The sequence below is a fragment of the Aedes albopictus genome, chromosome 2 (genome assembly GCF_035046485.1).
Source record: "Aedes albopictus strain Foshan chromosome 2, AalbF5, whole genome shotgun sequence".
Classification (NCBI taxonomy): Eukaryota; Metazoa; Arthropoda; class Insecta; order Diptera; family Culicidae; genus Aedes; species Aedes albopictus.
In genome coordinates this window covers 280354184-280377325 of record NC_085137.1, presented here as the reverse complement: position 1 = coordinate 280377325, position 23142 = coordinate 280354184, and the positions used below count along the sequence as shown (strand labels likewise).

At 44.6% G+C, this 23142-nt stretch overlaps 2 protein-coding genes across 2 annotated transcripts; one reads left to right on the top strand and one right to left on the bottom strand.

Annotated features, from left to right (window-relative positions):
- Positions 1–14679: 14679 nt before the first annotated feature.
- LOC115267464 (uncharacterized) lies at positions 14680–18262 on the bottom strand. Its single transcript, XM_062851884.1, has 2 exons — positions 15650–18262; positions 14680–15531 (listed from the first exon to the last, which is right to left on the bottom strand). The coding sequence occupies exons 1-2, from the start codon at positions 16964–16966 to the stop codon at positions 14692–14694; spliced, it is 2157 nt and encodes a 718-aa protein (XP_062707868.1). The 5' UTR covers positions 16967–18262; the 3' UTR covers positions 14680–14691.
- Positions 18263–18274: 12 nt separating this feature from the next.
- Positions 18275–21874, top strand: LOC134286605 (uncharacterized protein K02A2.6-like). Its single transcript, XM_062848237.1, has 2 exons — positions 18275–18393; positions 18466–21874. Exons 1-2 carry the CDS (start codon positions 18275–18277, stop codon positions 21872–21874), a joined length of 3528 nt encoding a protein of 1175 aa, XP_062704221.1.
- The last annotated feature ends 1268 nt before the right edge of the window (positions 21875–23142 follow it).

Below are 23142 nucleotides of genomic sequence, written 5' to 3'. Positions count from 1 at the left end.
GGTGTGCCGTTGACCCTCCCGAAGGCGTTCAGATCAGCGACGAATTGTCCCAGCGAGCTTTGGCAACCATCTGTTTGAGCATCGAGCGTTTCAACTATAGCGTAGTTCAAAATGCTCGAACGGCGCAAGAAGCATGGAGAAACCTTCGAGCGGCTTTTCAAGACAGTGGTAAATACCGTAAAATCAGTTTATTGCGAAAACTTATGCGGATGGAACTGGAAGAATGTAACTCCGTCGAAGAATACGTAGATGAGATCCTGACCACCAGCCAGAAGCTTCAAGAAATTGTGCTGATGATGGGACTTCCTAAACGGTATGAACCCATGGTGATGGGCATGGACGCGTCTGGAGTGAAGTGGACAGCTGATTGGGTCAAGTCAAAGATTCTTCAAGACGTTACAATCGATGGCTCCAGTTCCGGCAATGCGAGCGGTGCTTTGGCAGCACGTCCTAAGAAGGCAATGAAGAAGAAGGATAAATCCAGCATCCAGCGTTACAAGTGCGAGAAATTTGGACATTATGCATCGGAATGTCAAGGCCAATCGAAACAGAAGCACGTCAGAGATGAAAAGAGTTCAAGACACCGGAAGGCAGCGTTACTGGCAGTTCATCAATCCAACAGTGTTCCAGAAGAATGGATCCTTGACTCAGGAGCAGGTGATCATATGTGTAGAACGAGAGAAGCACTGATCGATGCCGGGGAAGTTTCGCAATCAATTTATGTGGCGGATGCATCAGAACTAGCAGTTGTAGCCTCAGGGTCCATAGAAATCGAAGCCGATGTGAATGGTGAGTGTTCTACGCTAGATGTATCAAATGTATTATGTGTTCCAGACCTGGCTGTGAATTTACTTTCCGTGAGCCGAATTTGTAAGAAGGGCTACAACGTTACTTTCACGAGCCGGTCGTGAGTAGTGAAGCACGAATCAACTGGAACGATAATTGCCACTGGTCGCGAAGCGGATGGTTTATACAAGCTTAACCAATTTGGACAATCCAGTGCTTGCGTAGTACGTCCATCTAATCTGGAGCTACGGCATAGACGATTGGGCCACCTGAACCTTGAAAGTATCAAGCGGCTTCCTCGCATGGTCCTAGGAATGGATGATCCGGTCGGTTCGATGTCACCGTGTGTCCCTTGCATCGAGGGCAAACATCAAAGATAACCCTTCAAGTCAAGTGGCAGAAGAGCAAATGAAATTCTTGAAGTGGTTCATTCAGACTTGTGCGGAGCGGACCAATGGAGAAGACGTCAATTGGAGGCAGCCGATTTTTCGTTACATTCATTGATGATGCTAGCAGGATGGTGTCGATATACTTTCTGAAATCGAAAAATGAAGCGTTCGAAGTGTTCAAGGAGTATAAAGCAGAATCCGAAACTCAAACAGGTCGAAAGTTGAAATGTTTCCGGACTGATAATGGAAAAGAGTTTGTTAACAAGCAGTTCGAAGACTATCTGAAGGAATATGGAATTCGACACGAAACCACCGTTCCTCATAACCCGGAGCAGAATGGCTTAGCGGAACGTATGAATCGCACAATCCAGGAGCGGGCGAGGTGCTTAATGTTCAATGGAAAGCTAGGAAAACAGTTTTGGGCGGAAGCGGCATCAACGGCTACCTATCTGATAAATCGGAGCCCGACGAAAGGATTACCTGTCACACCGTATGAAAAATTCACGAATAAGAAGCCGGATTTGTCAAACCTTCGAGTCTTTGGATCAAAAGCGATGGCGTACATTCCGAAAGTCAAGCGTAGGAAGTGGGATGCCAAATCCACGCCGCGCATTTTTCATCGGTTATTCGGCATACTCTAAAGCCTACCGTATATACAACCCAGCAAGCAAAGAAGTGTTTGAAAGTCGAGATGTAATAATCCTGAATGAAGACCCTGCAGCGGAGATGGAGCCAGCTCGTAACACAATCGATGAACCTTTGGTATCCTTCACAAATTTTTCAAGCGATGCGACTATTGAAGAAGTAAACCCTGGGTCTACAGATCGTGACGAACCGGATGAACCAGTTATCGAAGCTAATGATGATCAGCCCTCGGATCAGCCACAACAACCGTGCGCGCTCCCCTCACAATTTGCTCAAGAACTTCCTATGAGGCGTAGTGAGAGGGAGCGCAGAGTTCCAGGCAAGTATACTGGCTTTAAAATGACGTTCAGTGCCATCCCACAGAAACTTGCCCTTTCACAGATACGAGAAAATGAAAAGCTTATGTCCCACGTTGGTTCGGCGACCCCGCTGGACAGGAAAGATAATGCGTTCCATGTTGGTTCGGCGACCCCGCTGGACAGGAAAGATGATGCGTCTCACGTTGGTTCGGCGACCCCGCTGGACAGGGAAGATGATGCGTTCCACGTTGGTTCGGCGACCCCGCTGGACAGGAGAGATGATGTTCCGAGTCAAGAATACGATGACGGCAAACTGCCACCAGCATATGGTACGAAGGATCCACAGACAACGGAAGAAGCTTTGAATCGTGCCGACAGAAATCAGTGGATAGAGGCCATGCAATCCGAGTATCAAGCATTATGCGATAACGAGACGTGGTGTCTTGTTGATCTTCCCAGAGGACGGAAGCCGTTGAAAAATAAATGGGTTTACAAGCTCAAGACGAATGCAGACAGTACGATTGAACGCTACAAGGCCAGGTTGGTGATAAAGGGATTCTCTCAAGTTAAAGGTGTAGATTATACTGAAACTTATGCACCTGTAGTTCGTTACGCTACGATCCGATATCTTTTGGCGCTGGCGGCAGAGCTGGATCTTCATGTGCACCAAATGGACGCGGTTACAGCATTTCTACAGGGAGACTTGAACGACGAGCAAATTTATATGGAGCAGCCAGTTGGTTTCGAAGACAAGCGTGCCCCGACCAAAGTTTGCAGATTAAAGAAAGTTCTCTATGACCTCAAACAAGCGAGCAGAGTGTGGAATAAGAAGCTGGACAGCAGACTAAAGCGTATGGGATTGAAGCGTTCCAAATATGATACGTGTGTGTATTATCGGAAAATTGAAGACAAACTGATTATAATTGCTGTGTACGTAGACGACTTTCTAATTTTCGGAAATGACGAGAAGATTATTGAAGATGTAAAGCGCCAGCTTAGCGAAGAATTCAAAATGAAGGACTTAGGAAAGGCAGAACAGATTCTCAGGCTGCGCGTGATCAAATCAAAAGATGCTGTTTCTATCGATCAAGAACGTTACATTGAAGAACTATTGGAGAAGTTTAATATGAAGGATTGTAACCCAGTTTCTACTCCTCTTGATGCGAATCAACGACTTTCCAAAGAAATGTGTCCTAAAGATGATGACGAAAGAGAGAAGATGCGAAAGATTCCATTCCGTGAGCTGGTAGGAGGACTGCAGTTCATTGCACAATGTACAAGACCTGATATTAGCCATGCAGTTAGTGCGGTGAGTAGCTATTGCAGTGATCCTGGATTTGCTCATTGGACAGCGGCAAAACGAATACTTCGATATCTCCGTGGTTCCAAAACTTGCAAGATGACGTACAGGAAGACTGGGGATTCCAAGTTTTCTGGCTATAGTGATGCGGATTGGGGTAACGACTCCGAAACTCGGCGTTCCTACAGTGGCTATGTCTTTCTTCAGAGCGGTGGAGCAGTCACATGGAGTTCTCGAAAGCAATCAACGGTTGCTCTTTCAACAACAGAAGCGGAGTATATGGCATTATCATCGGCAACTCAGGAAGTCATCTGGTGGAAAGGATTCTTGGACGAGCTCTTAGGAATTGCCGATCCGATAACCATCAAATGCGACAACAAAAGTGCAATTAGCTTGGCTGAGAAGGAAATTGGATACTCGGCAAGAACTAAACACATTGACATCAGACACCATTTCATTATTAGGGCCCATATAGCCGAGGCGGTAAACGCACGGGTATTCAGCATGACCATGCTGAGGGTGACGGGTTCGATTCCCGGTCGGTCCAGGATCTTTTCGTAAAGGAAATTTCCTTGACTTCCTTGGGCATAGAGTATCTTCGTGCCTGCCACACGATATACGCATGCAAAATGGTCATTGGCAGAGGAAGCTCTCAGTTAATAACTGTGGAAGTGCTCATAGAACACTAAGCTGAGAAGCAGGCTTTGTCCCAATGAGGACGTTACGCCAAGAAGAAGAAGAAGAAGAACCATTTCATCCGAGAGCAACTGGAATTGAAGTCAATGAAACTAGAACATGTTCCCTCCAATTTTCCAGCTGCGGATATTCTAACAAAGGCGCTACCTGACTCAAAGTTAATTGAAGACAGGAAGCAACTAGGTGTAATATGAAATTCCGCTTAAGGGGGGATGTTATCACAGTAAGCGTTATTGTTACTACGTTAATAAAATCATTCTCTGTTACGACTCTAACTTGAGTAGACGCGTTTTCTATCAGTTTTTTCCTCTGCTGGCTACGCATGGTGCGCCATTTTGTTATTCCTAAAAGTGAACTCGCTGTGTACGCATCGTAGTGTTAATAAATCTTCTCTATTTCGTTATTAATATAAACTCAAAGACTTTCATTCCACTGCAAACCTCATCCCAATATACTTCACATCTGTTGGAGAGGTGTGAATCGAAGCGAAGCACTTTCTACCACCTGTCATCTACACGGAAAAATATTATAACCCAAAGAATAATTTTTAAAAACTTAAATTTGGCTAAACTGCTTAAAGATTTAACCACATAACATAAGTGGAACTCTGGCTTCCGTTGCCTTTCCGAGTTCGTACGCTGGTATACAGTAGGTTGTCCCAAAATTGCACATGGTTAAAAAACTTGGGGGCTCACCCTGCAAATGATAGCTAAGGGTGTTAGAAACAAACTTTTGCATGACGGCAACTTTCAAAAATGACGTTTAGAGGTCGCCCCGGCGAGATTTTTGAAAAATGGCCATTTTTCGTAATAAATTTCATACAAATATTTTTTACCGTACAAAAATTGGCAATACCCACTATTTTTATATTTTTTACAGCTTGGTATGGATCCAAACTTCTTGGAAAAAATAATTAACGGCATGTTTTGCAGGTAACTTTTTGATACTGAATTTTTGAATTTACTAAAATTTGTCATTTTTTGATATACTTTGCATTTTACCCATCATAAAAAGTATCTGAACCTAATGCTAATTTAAAACCATTCTCATAAAAAGATAGGAATTTTTATGAGGAAAAACTTTGCCGAAGACAGCAAGCATGGCGTTTTTTCTATCCGTTTTACAGTTATTCACAATTTACTATTTGGTGAAATTTGAATTTTTAGGTATTTTTCTAAAAATCTCACATAAGAACTTCCCAAAAACACATACAAATTAAAACATCACATATTCTCAACAAGTTTTTGTCTTGATTGTGTTATGGAATTATGGTGACATCATTATTTGATTTTCATTTTTTGTTATTCAATCCCTTCATATGGAAATTAACTAGCAAAGATTTCTTAAAAAGCTAGTTCTCTTGACAAGCTTCGTACAGCCTATTGATTTTTTAAAGATATTTTCTACAAAATGTTGAGCCATATTTTCGCGTTTATCTTACATTCCTGTCGACATTCTCAATTATTTTTCTACATGAAGACGTATGAGTCCTGGACCAGTGAAACAGCCCAGGAAACAGTGGCAAAGTGAATAAAGGCGAATACGTTGATCCATGACAAATTCAAATCGCGATTACGAACATCTTACGTAAGAATACCAATTTTTAGATACTAAGTTCCAATTCAAGACATTCTGAAAAGCAGCCCATGTCTTTTTTTAACATCTACTGATGTGAACTATCTTATCAACACCGAAAATAAGATACACCGAGGCAAATTGAAACGGGTGGGATGAGATGAACCAGTGAGTTAACGTAATGTTATCCAAGGTTAGAACAATTTGATTACCATAACACATACACGGCATACAAAAAGACAAGGTAGGCTATTATTGGTAAACAACAGTTTTGGACGTAAACAAGTGACGTCATTTTTATCGTCCTATATGCTGATCAAAATGATAGGGACTACTAGAACGTTTTATTCATGTCTTTGAACGAATTGAGCAACATCATTGAAAAACAAAATCGACATTTTTTGCGGAATGTAGGGTCTGGGACTATTTGGGCAGGAGCACCTATTTTGGGCACTTACTGCTATAATTCAAACAATTTTGAACCGATTGACTTGATTTTTGAGACACGATCAGGTACGCACAGTATCTAGTCACGTGCAAAAATTCAAGTCAATCGGTTTGAAATTGACTGAGTTAGAGCAGTAAGTGTCCAAAATAGGTGCTCCTGCCCAAATGGTCCCAGACCCTATCACCTTCAAATGATATAGAAAATGTGCCGTGCGTTTGAATGTGTATTATGCTCGTATAAACCATTGTCAGTACATAACCGTTATAAATGCCATGGCCTACTGAGGCATCTCAAAATGGTACTTAATGATAAAGTTTCTCGCTAGTATGCGCCTTTCTAGATCAAAGAAAATGGATTTGTCAACGGAAAGAAAAATTCAATGAATGATGCTACCATAATTCCTAAACACAATCAAGACAAAAACTTGTTGAGCATGCGTAATAGACTGGCCCAAATACAAATATGTCGAAATATTCCTCGGGGTACCCTCTAGAATCGTGCCTTTGGATGAGAAGAACAATCTGTGAAAGATTCAGCTCAATCGGTTGAAAACTGAGCTGGCGCAAATGAGTTGAAGGTTTGTATGGGATGTTCAGTCCAAAAATATGGGAAATTGGATGACCTCCAGTCTCTCATTTAGCACGTCGGTTGGGCGAGTTCGATTTGGCTCAGAATTGAAAGAATGATAGTTGACACCCTGAAGACCAACTTTGTAAAAGACCATATCATGATAAAACTTAATTTGGTTGCGGTTTCGGCCAACGAAAGCAGGATGAGGACATCTTCCCCCGTTAGCTCTCGGTTGTTATATGCAGCACGTGTTTGTCGGTTGTAGCTTGCGCGCTACATCATAGGCAGCTATGTTATTCTTCATTGTCTCGACACCTACCAACGTGCGTGAGCAATGGAAATGAAGGACAACATAGCCGCCTATGACGTAGTGCGCAAGTTTCGAATGGAATACACGTGCTGCATTTAACAACCGAGTGTAAACTGGGGAAGATATCCTCATCCTGCTTTCGTTGGCCGAAACCGCAACTAAATTTAGTTTTATCGAGATATGGTCTTCTACAAAGTTGTTCATTAGGGTGTCAACTACGATTCTTTCAATTCCGAGCCAAATCGAACTCGCCAAACCGGCGTGCTGTATGAGAGACTGGAGGTCATCCAATTTCCCATATATTTGGACTGAAAATCCCATACAAACCTTCAACTCATTTGCGCCAGCTCAGTTTTCAACCGATTGATCTGAATCTTTCACAGATTGTTCTTCTCAACCAAAGGCACGATTCTAGAGGGTGCCCCGTGAATTTTGAAAACTTTTTTTTCGCGTCATACAAATGTGGGCCGGTCTAATGCGTAATTTTTTAATTTGTATGTGTTTTTGGGCAGTTCTTTTGTGATTTTTTTAAATACCTAAAAATCCAGATTTCACCAAATAGTAAATCGTGAATAACTCTAAAACGGATAGAAAAAACGCCATGCTGTCTTCGACAAAGTTTTTCCTCATAAAATTTCCTATCTTTTTATGAGAATGGTTTTAAATTAGCATTAGGTTCAGATACTTTTTATGATGGGTAAAATGCAAAGTATATCAAAAAATGACAAATTTTAGTAAATTCAAAAATTCAGTATCAAAAAGTTATCTGCAAAACATGTCGTTAATTATTTTTCCCATGAAGTTTGAATCCATATCAAGCTGTAAAAAATATTATGTTTCCAGTTCAAAACCGAATTAGCGACATTTTTTCTTTTACTTCCGCTGCTTTTGCCTTACGTTAAACACAATGTCGGAAGTGGGGCGCTGTATTGTACACCTGGTACTCTATACAGCGCCCCACTTCCGACATTGTGTTTAACGCAAGGCAAAAGCAGCGGAAGTAAAAGAAAAAATGTCGCTAATTCGGTTTTGAACCGGAAACATAATATAAAAATAGTGGGTATTGCCAATTTTTGTACGGTAAAAAATATTTGTATGAAATTTATTACGAAAAATGGCCATTTTTCAAAAATCTCGCCGGGGCGACCTCTAAACATCATTTTTGTAAGTTGCCGTCATACAAAAGTTTGTTTCTAACACCTTCAGCTATCATTTGCAGGGTGAGCCCCCAAGCTTTTCGACCATGTGCAAATTTTGGGACAACCTAGTATACAGGGCATCGAAATGTCAAATGGATTATAACATTATGGCCATACTATTTTTCAGCATGTATGGTCCACTGCACGAATTTATGCTGGCCTGCTTACTCTCACACGAAATTTGACGTTTGAGCGGTGTCGGCACCGCTCAAACGTCAAATTCCGCGTGAGAGTAAGCAGGCCAGCATAAATTCGTGCAGTGGACCATACCATTTTTCAGTGCTGCGAAGTAAAACAAAGATCTCATAGATCTAGACTTGCAGCACGTGAAGATCTAAAATAGGACATAAATTGTAATAAAACTTTGTAAACTTAAGTCGAAAATAGGTTTTATGGCTTTAAATATTAATGGAGAACGATATGTGGAACGTGGATGCGTTATTTCGAAGATTTCAATGAATTTATAACAGCATGAATAAGTGGATTTCCAGCAGCTAGTTTTGCGCATGTCTCAGATGCCTACACGCAAAAAAATATTCCCGTTAGATGTACGTGAATCTTCACTTGAACTGAAAATTGCTTTCCTTATTTCCAAATTATCTGATTCCAATAAAAGCCACTTATTATTTCGTTATTACGACGTGATATTTCTATTCGAGCCACATGCCATCATGTCTATGCTACGTGATTTGTCACGTAGGTATTGTTTCATATTGTCATTACGTGACTTTCCAGTGTGAAAAAAAAACTACCAAAAATCAACATGGCGCTGAACTTCCTCCCAGACTTAAATATTCCTCTCGATTTGCTGGTTATTTTTAAACTTAAGTGTCTGAAATTAATCGTAATGTACTTTCAAAAGAACAAATTCAATTATTTTAAAGTGCTATATTGGATTATAATAAATAGTATACACGAACTGGTGACGCTTTCCCTGCAAGATATGAAGGAACACCCCTCGGAATACCTGAAGCTGATGCAAACAGATGTTGATTACGAAAATACGAACATGAACATCTTTTTTACGCGTATCAGCTCATAGAGGAAACAAAACGTAAGTTCTTTGGCGTAAATATTCAGGTTTCAATTAAATAAACCTTTTATTACTTTCTATTTACAGGAAACACAGAAAGTACAACTGTTGTAAACAACAGCATCCGGTTTGGAGGGACATTTCTAAACTCGCATTGAGGTCGTTCTGCATGAATTCCAACCTGAATTGGAGAAGTGAACTCGTAGCTGGAGGAAGAACTTCTTGAAAATAGTACGGTTGTCGAAGAGAGTCAACCTCTAAGGGTCCAACGGAAGAAGGAAGGTTACACTCTCCGTCAGTTCCTCCGAACAAATGTATTTGTTTCATCAAAAATTGTTATTAATCATGAAAAAGAGTTAGAGTATTTTAATAAAATAACAAATAAATTACGAAAACTCCGAATTTGAAGCGAATAAATAATACACAAGAAAGCTTTACAAGTCACTGAATAATCATCTAAGGATCACAAGTAATATCATGGAAATGCATTTAAAGTTTATCAACAAAATCCAATGTAATGTATTAAAATTTCACGTAAGAATCATCTGACAGCTGTAGGTAATAAACTAGAAAATCACGTTATTATTATCTGGCAACTGTATATAATTGTTGGATCCCAGCAATCATTTGTATCCAAAAATATATGAATTCAATCACAGCAACCCTCGCTTGACTATATAAGTGATGGGGCTGACAGTAGAGGATTCATTCTAAGTTTGACTATCAAATATACTAGAACTAGTGAAGAAAAGTATACCAAACTCTTTTATTCCGGAAGTATACCCGGACATATCAGCTGGCGACGAGGATTCAAGAACCGAAGCGATGGCGGAACTTCAAGAGGCAATACTCCAGATGGCGGCGCTCCTGCAGAAGCTAGCGCAACCAACACCAGCCCCTAGCAACCCGGAGCAAACACTCGAAGCCTTGGCAACCAACATCAGCGAATTTTCGTTCGACCCGGAGAATGGCATCACCTTTGAGAAGTGGTACAGCCGGTACGCAGATCTTTTCGATTCGGATGCCAGGAACCTGGAGGATGCTGCCAAGGTACGTTTGCTGCTGCGGAAGTTGGACACACCGTCTCACACGCGGTACACCAACTACATCCTGCCGAAGCTTCCCAGAGACGTCAACTTCAACGACACCGTCGAAACCCTGAAGAAAATTTTCGGCTCGCAGACGTCCATCTTCAACAAGCGGTACCAGTGCCTGCAGCTGGTGAAATCTGAAGCAGAAGACATCATCAGCTACGGAGGAAAAGTCAACCGTGCCTGCGAAGAATTCGACTTCAGGAATGTGAAGATTGACCAGTTCAAATGCTTGGTGTTCGTCTGTGGCCTCAAATCCCACTGCTACGCGGACATCCGAGCTCGGCTACTCTCCCGGATAGAGGCTGAAACACCCGAAGCTCCCGTTACTCTCCAACATCTGATCGACGACTATCAGCGGCTCGTCAATCTCAAGGCGGACACCACTGTGCACGTTTAGGATAATTGCCAGGATCGATAGGAATGGCTTAGCGTTCTTATTACATGTTTAATAAAGAATCAATTATCGTACCTGTGCTAGATGGAGGATTCCCAATCGGCTCGGCTCTTTCGTCGGGGTTGTGGATTGCTCCGGAAAACACTTGCTGTTGGCACGGGAAGGGTAAACTGAATGCCCTGGGAAAAGCATGGCCTGCCTAGATCTGATACAGATTCAAATATTCATCAGGTCGACTGTATGTCGACTCGTGCGATGTTTCCTAGCGAGGGTGGATGCACGTGCTAGTCCAACATCAGTGACGTAGCCCACACATCTCCCCTTTTCTCAAAAGGAAAAAAAAGAAATCGGTGAAATTGGTGCTGCTAACGGTAGACTGAGAAAAATATCTTCCTTGAGTAGAATTGATGCGGTTATTCGTGAGAAAGGAACAACTTCCTTAAATTGAATACAGATAGCGTACGCTGCATTAACACTCGGGCTTGGTCGTCTTTTTTTTTTTTTTTGAAGTTTAATTTAGCTCGCGAACATCACTTTCCGGAGCCTAGCTCAATAATCCTGGACGACGCTTTTTTTTTCGAGACACAGGTGCATCAAAGTGTTCCTGAAACAACGTAATCGTATACCGTATAATAGGGAACTGCATGAAATTATCTCCTTCTCTTTCACTCTAACAGAAATCTTGTAAACAACAAGGCCACGAAACTTCAAAATCCCATACAAAATCCAAACAGTGCGGTGCCCTATAAGGGTTGCTGCCGTTAAGCGCACGCACACTTCAACGACTGATTTGCATGGGATAGTCCAACAGAGAGAAATCACAGTAAAACCGTTCGCTGATGAAAATAATGCACTAACACAATCACACTTCAACAGCATCCATGAATGCAGACAACCTGCCTGGTGGTTCGCATGGTTCAATCGGATCGCTTACTCCACTTACCTACACGGAAATATGTTTTGACCCATCTTCATTTGAATCTAAATATTTACGCGGAAAAATGAAAGTACCCAATACGGGTGTTTTTTTTTTTTTACTTAACTCCCGAGTTCCGTATGGGAAAAACCACATTTGAGCTTATGGCATAGTTCCTAAATTTGAGTGCCTGCACTAATCATCTAGAGTGGGTAAATTTTACCTAAAAATTGGTTTGGGGAAAAACTTTAAATATGTTTGCTTAAACAAACGCCGAATATTATTGTGGGTAACTTTCAAACGAACGTATGTTCCCGCTTAACAACTCCAATGCCGAGTAAAACTTGCTTTGTGGTCAGTTTGAAATTTACCTATTTCTTCAGTTTGACTGTAATTACTTAACAATGCTTATTTTTAAAATTATCGTTTTCTCCGTGTATGATAGGATGTTCAATGGTACTAAAATTGGGTGTTTTTTTTTGTTGCGTGCACTTACCATGCTCTGTCATTTTGAGCAAATTAGCTATCGGCTTGTTTACTTATTCACTTTGAATAGCTAATTTTGTGATACAAGTGATGTAAGGCTAAATCCTACAAGAAACTTGATTTATTTCGGTAAAGAGCAGAAATGCTTATTTATTTTGGTGAGTAATTGCTTATTTAGTGTTTTAATAATGTTTACCATATAACTATTATAAGGACGACTTAAATTACAACTATTTCTGGATCAATTGTACATATTCTTGCAGATATGCTGGAGCTTTTCGATCACGGATGCCTCTGGAAGCGGTGTTTACTGGATGTGAGTTCGGGATATCGGCAGTCGTAGGTGTATTTTCATTCTCACTGCGCCATTGGGATACTTTTTTTGTGTGAGATACATGCCGCTTCAAAACTTGACCATCATGATCTGCAAGCGTCAAGCTTCCGTTTTTGTCATCGGTTACCGTATACCTTCTTGGCGAGAATCGGCTCTCTGCCTTCCCGCGGGTGTGTCGCTCGATTATCACTGTGTCTCCTGGTTTTACTCGGCAAGACCGTGCACCTCGTCGCCGGTCCTCCCGTTCTTTTCCGGATGATTTTGCCTCTTGATCCCGCTTTGAAAGTAGTGCATCGTCAACGGTCGCCTTGCTGAATTCGATCAATGGTAGTCCTCGCTTGATTTTCCGACCGGACATAACTTCTTCCGGAGGGTATTTTGTTACGCTGTGAGTAGCAGCATTGTGCGCTTGTACTGCCATACCGAGTTCCTGGACATAGTTTGTTTTGTTCATTGCGGCACTCGCCATCGCTTTGTTTATGAGCTTCATGTAGCTCTCTACCAATCCGTTCTGCTGTGGAAACAGCGGTGTCGAGAATATGGGAATGATGTCGCGATTTGCACAGTACTTTTGGTATTCCTCCCCGTTGAACGGAGGACCGTTATCCGTCTTGATAAACTTAGGAGTACCTTCCCGCTCGAAGACGTCCTCCAGTACCCTTTTTGTGTGATCGAAACTCGTGGATTTCACCGGCCGGGCCATCAAGTACCGCGATCTGTAGTCAACTATGACCAGGATGGATATGCCCCCGAACTTCGCATAGGGCCCGTTGAAGTCCAATGCGATGGTATCCCACACCGCTTTTGGTGCCGGAATTCGTCGCATTGGAGTGGGTTTTTCTGGCTTACCATTGACTGCGCAAGTGGAACAAGTTTCTACCCACTTCTGAGCATCGCTGGCCATTCCTGGCCACCAAACACGCTGTCTTAATATGCTCTTGTGTTTTGCTACTGAGGGATGCCCCTGATGGGATACCTCCAGCGTTCGTTTTCGCAGCTTCGCAGGAATTACAACGCAACCAGTTTTAACTAGCATGCCATCCCGTGTGGTCAAATCCTGTTCGAGTTTCTGGTAGTTCCGCAAATTACTCGGCCATTGACCAGAGCTTAGAGCGCCCATGACCGATTGAAGAGTTTCGTCCTCCGAAGTTGCCCTCTTTACTTCGTTTTCTGTTAAAAACTCCACGACGTTGGCTTCTAGATTCGCAATCTCCCACGGGCTGTTATCCTCGTCAAAAGGTTCGTCGTCACCACTGTACAGCCGTGAAGATGGGTCTGCGATATTTTCTGCCCCTCGCACATATTCAACGGTGTAGTTGTATGGACTTAATCGTAATGCCCATCCGTCGGCTCGAGTTAATGCTCTCTTAGAATTTTCCCGCGATCGATTTAGGATAAAGGATACACCCTGAGCGTCAGTCCGCAGGGTGAAGTGTCTTCCAAGTAGGTAGTATGAAAAATGCTCTACTGCCCACACTGCTGCGAGAGCCTCGCGTTGGTTTTGAGCATATTTCTTCTCCGTATTTGTTAGAGATTTGGATGCGAAACTGATGATTCTAGACTTTCCTTGTTGATCTTCTTGGATCAGGACGGCTCCTAACGCTACAGGAGAAGCATCGGTGTACAGAATCGTGTGGTCGTAGTCAGAGAAGAATCCTAGTGTCAAACAGCATTTGATGATTCGCTGTTTCACTTCCTCGAAGGCTTGGCTTTCATGAGGACCCCATGTCCACGATTTTGCAGAAACGACTTCCCATAGGGGGCTAGTGACGTCTGCAAAGTGCTTTACGTGGGGGCTTATGTACGAGGCCAGTCCTAGGAAGCTACGAAGCTCCGAGATCGTTCTGGGCTCGCGAAAATTGTTTATGCATTTTATCTTTGCTTCGTCAACGTGGAAACCATTCTCGTCTAATTCGTACCCCAAAAATTTCAAATGAGTTTTGTCAAATTCACATTTCGACGAGTTCAACGAAAGATTGTTCGCTTCGAATATTTCCAAAACTTCACGAACAGTTTTCCTTAGCTCCTCGAGGCAACTCGCAAAAAGCAGAACGTCGTCAATGTAGACGATTTTGTTTTTGACTCCTTTGAGGATCCGAGTCATTTCTCGTTGGAAGATTTCGGGGGCACAGTTCACCCCGAACATCAACCTAGTAAAACGGTACATACCTAGAAATTCGAAGGATATATTATGAGGCTAATTTTGTATGACTAGGACTAGGCTGCTTTTAGATACATACCGTTCTCTGTTAGGAAGGTGGTGAGTTCGCGAGATTCGGGGTGGAGTTCCAGATGATAAAATGCGTTGCTGAGGTCGAGTTTAGTGTAGAATTTGGAACCATGGAGTTTTGTCTTCATCTCCTCGATCAGTGGTAGTCGGAAGTACTCCCGATTTATCGCTCGATTTGGGCCTCGCATATTGACGACTAATCGAAAATCGTCCTTTCCCTTAGCGACTGCGGACATTCCGCTAATCCAAATCGGGGCGCCGGTCACTTTTTCGATTATGCCCTGTGACTCCATTTCGTCAAGCCTCTTTTTCGCAGCTTCTCGAAACGCGGCGGGGACATTGTAATACGCGTTCCGAACCGGCTGTACGGAATCATTTATGCTGAATTTTATTTCGATTCCAGGCATTTTCGGAAATACTTTGGCATTGCTAACATCTTCAAGATTGTTAACTGACGTTTTGACATGCAATAGCCCCATATCGCTGGCAGTAGATCGGCCAAGCAACGATCTAGATCCGTTGCGTACGACGTGAAACACAGCCTTTATGGAAGACATTCCGCAGTCTATTGCAACGACTTGGGCCTCGAAAGAAGCTTCTACGATCATGGGGGTCCGTGTGCCGTATGCACAGATGCCTTTCGAGTTTGACTGTTCAATCACATTGAGATTTACCAAGCCAGATTCATATTCTTGTTTGAGACGACACCAGTCCTTTCCTCCAATAACGTTTACATCCGCACCCGAGTCAATAAGCAACAGGATGGGACTTGACGAGCCTATGGAACACTTCACCATAACGTCTGCCAGAGATAAAGTGTTCACATACTAAAAAAAAGGAAAAAAATGTAATGGGTTTACGCGAAAACAAAAACAAGCGTTGATTACGCAATTCATATGCTGCTTTATTAATAATTCAAATGTTACAATTTCAGTCATTCAATACCTGTGTCTCATTCGCACGACTGTCCCGTGTAGGCGATGGGCTGGATTTGATTTGGAGCTGCCGCACACGTGCTCGCCGACAGGCTGCTGCGAAGTGACCTCGCTCTCCGCAAATGTTGCAATTCCTGTTCAGTGCTGGGCACGGCAAATTGGAATGCGAGTGTCCGTGGCATCTGCGACAACGAAAACGACGACTTGGTTCCTGTGAGTATCGTTGTTCGGCGTATCGGTTGCCCCGAAAACGCTTCGCCTCTGGTCTGTCAACTTTATCGAAGGGCCTTGCACGGTTTTTGATCGATTCCGCTATTGTCGGCTTTCGGTGTACACGGTGTACTGAATACGAGGACTCGAAGTTCTCTGTCATGGCCATTTCCGCATCGTAGGCTTCGTCCCGCGTAGCCGCCTGTACTATGTAATTCGTATCGTGTCCATACGTCCTAGCTGCTTTCACTAAGTCCTTGTTCCGCAAGCCTTTCAAGAGTTGAGCGCGGACGAATCTATCGTGGTCAGCTGGGCTGTACCCACACAAGCGAACCTTTGCCATCAAACGAGAGTGGAATGCGACGGCAGTTTCCGATTTTTGTTGCTTCATGTTAGAGAAAGCTTCATGTTCAGCGGCTGAGTCGGTCATGGATTGGAAGTAACGTCCTATGTTACTAACAAAATTGCGATAGCAGTTTGCTTCCTTCAAACTTGGTCTGAGCTTGGCAGCTCTAACGATACCTTGAAGTTCAGTCCCCATTGAGAGGAAGAGCAACTGTGACCTTCTAACTGGATCGTTCGCATTGCTGAGAGTTGCCGCGATTTCAAAATTCTCTATATAACGGTTCCACTCCTCCCACATTTGGTTCGCTGGCACTCCGGCTGGGAAAGGCTTGATGTTATCCCAACGAACGCTCGAGGATGTAGTTACAGATGCGCTGTTCGTTGGAGTTGACCAATCTTGATCGGGTTCGAATGGCTCGGGTTCCGCTCTTTGAATGGAAGCCATTGCCTTCGAAAGATCGCAAAGTACGTTTTCCATTCTTTGGAGGCGACTGCGGGTGCTCTGATGGGTCTGGTCTGGTTCAATCGGGACATTTTTCGAAGGAATTGCATCGCTGTCTTCGTGATCTTTGCATCCCGCAATATTTGCTGGTAGTGCAGAGTCGAAACTTCTTTCACTGCCTTCATCGACGTCGCAGTCATCTAGGCTAGTAGCGCTGCAGAAAGAGCTTGAATTTTCCAATAGGACCTGGTCAGAATGACCGATCGATTCAATTTCCCACTCTGATTCGGGAGCTTTCGGAGCTCGAACGTATTTGCCGTTACTTTCCATATCGCTCACAATACACGGTCGCGTTCTGAAAACGAGAACGATATTTTTTTTGTACTTTAGTCATCTACAGTTAGCGTCAGGAAAAAAAAACTAGGCAAATTTACCCGTTTTCCTTTTTCTTAGACTATTTTTTTCTACTTTAATGACAAGGCGCATCATTTTATCATTTTCTTTTTTATAACTCTTCTTAGGTGAGAATAAACATTCATTTGCTTCTTCACATTTTGAATGAGGGGCGCGGACATCCGGTCACGCTGTGGACTAAATTTGCGGACATCCGGTCTCGCTGTGGACTAAATTTGCGGACATCCGGTCTCGCTGTGGACTAAATTTGCGGACATCCGGTCTCGCTGTGGACTAAATTTGCGGACATCCGGTCTCGCTGAGGACTAAATTTGCGGACATCCGGTCTCGCTGTGGACTAAATTTGCGGACATCCGGTCTCGCTGTGGACTCGATTTGCGGACATCCGGTCTCGCTGAGGACTAAATTTGCGGACATCCGGTCTCGCTGTGGACTAAATTTGCGGACATCCGGTCTCGCTGTGGACTCGATTTGCGGACATCCGGTCTCGCTGAGGACTAAATTTGCGGACTTCCGGTCTCGCTGTGGACTATGCAACTATTTCAAACAAAGTAAGTTATATTCTGCGGATGTTTGGTCTTGTTTGATGACTTTTTTTTTTAATGTTTTGTGAGAAGAATATTTGATTTTTCAAGATTAGGTTTCTCAGCGTACCTTAATCGTTGCATAAAATTTAGTTATTATTTTTTTTTTCCATTTTTAATCAACCAGATTTAAAGGCATCTGGTAGCAAAATGTACATGGATTATGATATCAGTTTCCTTTCAATGACTTATCAAAAAAAAAGTAGGAAACAATCATAACCTCAAACGCTATGTAAGATTCGCGTGGCTAGGGTTTTTTCGGAATATTTTCCCCACAAGCCACAAAAAAAATACTGGCAGGATCGCCAATGTGCACGTTTAGGATAATTGCCAGGATCGATAGGAATGGCTTAGCGTTCTTATTACATGTTTAATAAAGAATCAATTATCGTACCTGTGCTAGATGGAGGATTCCCAATCGGCTCGGCTCTTTCGTCGGGGTTGTGGATTGCTCCGGAAAACACTTGCTGTTGGCACGGGAAGGGTAAACTGAATGCCCTGGGAAAAGCATGGCCTGCCTAGATCTGATACAGATTCAAATATTCATCAGGTCGACTGTATGTCGACTCGTGCGATGTTTCCTAGCGAGGGTGGATGCACGTGCTAGTCCAACATCAGTGACGTAGCCCACACAACCACCATGATCGAGCGTCAGTCAAGCTCGAAGCCATCGGTGCACGCGGTGCAGGAGGACAAGGGAACTTTTCGACAGCAGCAGACCTCGAAACCGGAAGGTAAGACGCCTCGCACACCTTGCTGGCAATGCGGCCAGATGCACTTTGTTCGGGATTGCCCTTTCTCGAACCACCAGTGAAAACAATGCAACCGTAGTGGCCACAAGGAAGGCTACTGTGGCTGCTTCTCCAGGACGAAACCAATCCCACCCGGGGAGGAGAAGAAGCCATCGTCGAAAAAAGCAAGTCACCCAAGGAAAGCGAAATCCCGGGGCGTGTACATCGTGAACCACATCGCACAACACTCCAGCAAGCGGAAGTACGTGCCAACGTTTATCAACGGCGTGGCAACCAAGCTGCAGTTGGACACAGCAAGCGACATCACGGTGATTTCGAAGCAAACCTGGAACTACCTGGGTAAGCCTACAATCAAGAAACCGTCCATCGAAGCCATGAACGCGTCGGGCAAGCCGCTTCCTCTGATGGGTGAGTTCCAGTGCGAAGTGAGCATCAACGGCAAGAGTGGACAAGGAAGATGTTTCGTCACGACGGCAGCCAACCTCAACCTCCTTGGCATCGACTGGATCGAACTGTTTGAGTTGTGGTCCGTACCCATCGACTCGATCTGCAACCAAGTGCAAGCGAAGCCGGTCGAGCAGCACGTACGTGAATTTCGAGCGAAGCACGCGGACGTATTCAACGACTCCCTGGGGCACTGCAAGAAAATGAAGGTAAAGCTTTATCTCAAATCAAATTCCAGACCTGTTTTCTGTCCCAGGCGGCCGGTTCCTTTCAACACCATTCCATTGGTCGATGCCGAGCTAATGCGACTGCAATCGTTGGGCATTATCGAACCTGTCGACTTCTCCGAGTGGGCTGCACCTATCGTGGCGGTGCGCAAACCGAACGGCCGAGTTCGCATCTGTGCGGATTACTCGACGGGGCTCAACGAGGTACTGGAGGCCAACCACTATCCGCTTCCAACCCCGGAGGAAATCTTCGCTCAACTCAACGGTAGCACCATCTTCAGCATCATCGACCTCTCCGACGCCTATCTGCAGCTCGAGGTTGACGACGATTCCAAGCATCTGCTCACCATCAACACGCATCGGGGGTTGTTCAGATTCAATCGTCTGGCTCCAGGAGTGAAGTCAGCACCGGGAGCATTCCAACGTCTGGTGGATGGAATGATTGCGGACATACCCGGCGTCCGCTCTTTCATCGACGATGCCATCGTATTCTCGAAGGACATGGAGTCACATCTGGCCACGCTCAACCTACTGTTCCAACGGCTGAAGGAATACGGCTTCCACGTCAAAGCTGAGAAGTGCCGTTTCTTCCAACTGCAACTCGGCTACTTGGGTCACATCGTGGACAAACAAGGCATCCGTCCTGATCCTGAGAAAGTGAAGGACATCGTAGCAATTCCACCTCCAAACAACGTTTCCGAGCTACGATCGTTCCTGGGCGCAACCAACTTCTATGGCCGATTCGTACGCAACTTACACGAATTGCGTCATTCGATGGACCAGCTTCTGAAGAAGGATTCCAAGTGGCGATGGACCCCAGAATGCCAGAGAGCGTTCGACCAGTTCAAGACGGTGCTGCAATCAAGCTTACTGCTGACACATTACGATCCCAAACTACCGATCGTCGTGGCGGCAGACGCATCAAGCAGTGGAATCGGCGCGGTGATTTTCCATCAGTTTCCCAATGGCACCATGAAGGTCGTACAGCACGCTTCAAGAACGCTCACACCTGCGGAGCGTAACTATGGACAACCTGAAAAGGAGGCACTCGGATTAGTCTATGCGGTGACAAAATTCCACAAGTATTTGCTCGGGCGGCATTTCACGTTGCTGACCGACCACAAGCCGTTATTGTCCATCTTCGGATCCAAGAAGGGCATTCCGCTGCACACTGCGAACAGGCTGCAGCGCTGGGCACTCACGATGCTCAACTACGACTTCGACATCCAGCACGTATCAACGAACGAATTTGGCTGTGCGGATATGTTGTCTCGGCTGATCGACCGAACCAACCAACCAGAGGAGGAATATGTCATTGCGGCACTCACCCTGGAGGAGGACATGTCAAGCATTCTTTCCGACGCAACTGAAAAGGTTCCGGTTGCATTCCGGGCATTGCAGAAGGCAACATCGACGAAAGCTACACTTCAAACCGTTATCAAGCACATCCGTGATGGCTGGCCCGCCTGCTCCAAGAATCTCACCACTGCAGTTCAACCCTACTTCCACAGACGAGAATCGCTCAGCGTAGTCGACGGGTGCGTGATGTTCGGCGACAGGATCGTCGTTCCCGAGACGTTTCGACAGAAGATCCTGCATCAGTTCCATCGAGGTCATCCCGGAATTGTACGTATGAAGGGAATTGCAAGAAGCTTCGTGTACTGGCCTGGCATCGACAACGAGATTGAGGACTACGTCAAGCGCTGCGTACCGTGCTCAACAGCAGGCAAGGCTCCAACGAAGACGACATTGGAATCGTGGCCCATTCCGGCCAAACCCTGGTCCCGGATTCACGTGGACTACGCAGGTCCAGTAGATGGAGTCTACTTCCTGGTGGTAGTCGATCCCTACACAAAATGGCCCGAAGTGCACGTAACCAAGTCCACGTCAACGAAAACCACCATCAAACTGCTGAACCAATCATTCGCAACGTTCGGCGTTCCAGAGGTAATCGTATCCGACAACGGCACTCAATTTTCGAGCCACGAATTTCAAGCGTTCTGTCAAGCGTTCTACCATCCCCAATCAAACGGATTAGCGGAAAGATTCGTGGACACGTTAAAGCGAAGCCTGCGGAAAATTCGCTCGGGGGGAGAAACACTCGAGGAAGCACTCTACACTTTCCTTCAAGTCTACCGCACTACACCAACCGGTGACCTGGACGGCAGATCTCCGGCCGAGATGATGTTCAACCGACCGCTTCGAACAGTGTCGTCTATGCTCCGACCAACCGAACGAAGCAACACCGAGTCTAGAGGCAGGACGAAACAGAACGCCGCTTTCAACAAGAAGCACGGCGCACTCCAGAGAAGTTTCCTGAACGGTGATCCCGTGTATGCCCAGGTACATCGTGCAAATTCCTGGCAGTGGGAACCAGCAACCGTGATCGAGAGGATTGGAAAGGTCAATTACAACGTGTTCCTTGAAGATCGTCAACGACTCATTCGGTCGCACGCCAACCAGCTCAAGACTCGTGTTCCAGAACGCCGTACCGCTCCAGCAGATCAACCGACACCACTTTCTGTATTTTTCGACGGGTTCGGATTGGCCATTCCAACCGAGACTCCACCGGACGCCATCCCACTTGAAGATCAAGAACCACAGCGGTTTGGTGAAGCACTTCAAGAGAATCCAGAAGATCCCTACCTGACGGATGATCTATCGGAAGATGAAGCTGCCGGTAACGAAGAAGAAGATGAAGAACCACCGGTAGAACCAGTCGAACCAGTTCAACCAGCGACACCGATTCTAGAGAGAGGCCGGCGTATGATCCAACTTCCGGCCCGGTTCAAGCCCTACTGGATGATGAAGCCTTAGGGGGGGGAAATGTTGGATCCCAGCAATCATTTGTATCCAAAAATATATGAATTCAATCACAGCAACCCTCGCTTGACTATATAAGTGATGGGGCTGACAGTAGAGGATTCATTCTAAGTTTGACTATCAAATATACTAGAACTAGTGAAGAAAAGTATACCAAACTCTTTTATTCCGGAAGTATACCCGGACATATCAATAATGAACCAGGATCTGGGTGGCTTTGCATTACTGGACTCCCCAGTTAGTTTTACGTGAAAAGTACTGTGGAAAAAAATCTATGTATGCTTTCACGTAAACCTAAGGTGAATATTTTTTTGATAAGTGACAGTTCGACGCCTTTTATGAAAGATATAACAGTTTTGCGTGCTGGAAAAGGATACAACTTTTTCCTTCGCTCTGACCATGGAGTTCCACTTATGTTATGTGATTTAACTCAAAGTTGGGTTGTTTTCTCCCTCACCCCACCGCAATGTTGTCGAACACAAAGAGAGAAGCACCGACGCATCCGCTGCTCTTCCGTGGAAGAAGCCAAATTTGGGTTTTCTTGAGTTAACCCAAATTTGCGTCATTTGAGGCCTCCGTTGGGTGAAAATAACTTACCACTGGGTTGATTTTTTTGCCGCTCTCAAACGAGAACTACTCACTCACGACTTTCGCTGTTTAACGCAAATTTGAGTAATTCCACGGAAGACCGGGATTGCGTCAAAACAACTTAAATTTGGCAGTTGACAGCCAAAGCTTGCGCTAACCGGACGCGTTTATACCAATCGTCATAAAATGTGTGCAAAACGCGAAAACACATTGGTGGTAGACTGCAGTGTTTTACCTAGAACACCTGAGGTGCCTGTTGTGCATAAATTCATATGTGAGCAACTGAAGTTGGACATTAAACACATCCGAAATGTCCAGCTTCACAATGTACGAAACTGTGTTTGCATCGAAATGGTAGACATGGACATCGCCAGGCATTACCAAGACACTCGCCATTTGCAGCACATCATCAGATGTGGTGAAAATGAATACAAGATTCCCGTGTATGTAGAGGATGGAGCAATCAACGTGCGGGTGCACGATTTACCGCCCAACACGCCTTCGTCTGTGATTGTTGAACATCTTCGGAAATACGGAACTATTCTTTCCATTTCCAGGGAAAGGTGGAAACACTATTTCCCTGGGCTCTATAATGGTGTTAGAGTTGTAAGAATGCAGCTCACTCACTTCGGCAAGCCGAAATCGCACGAAGTTGCCGAAGGTGACGTCACGTT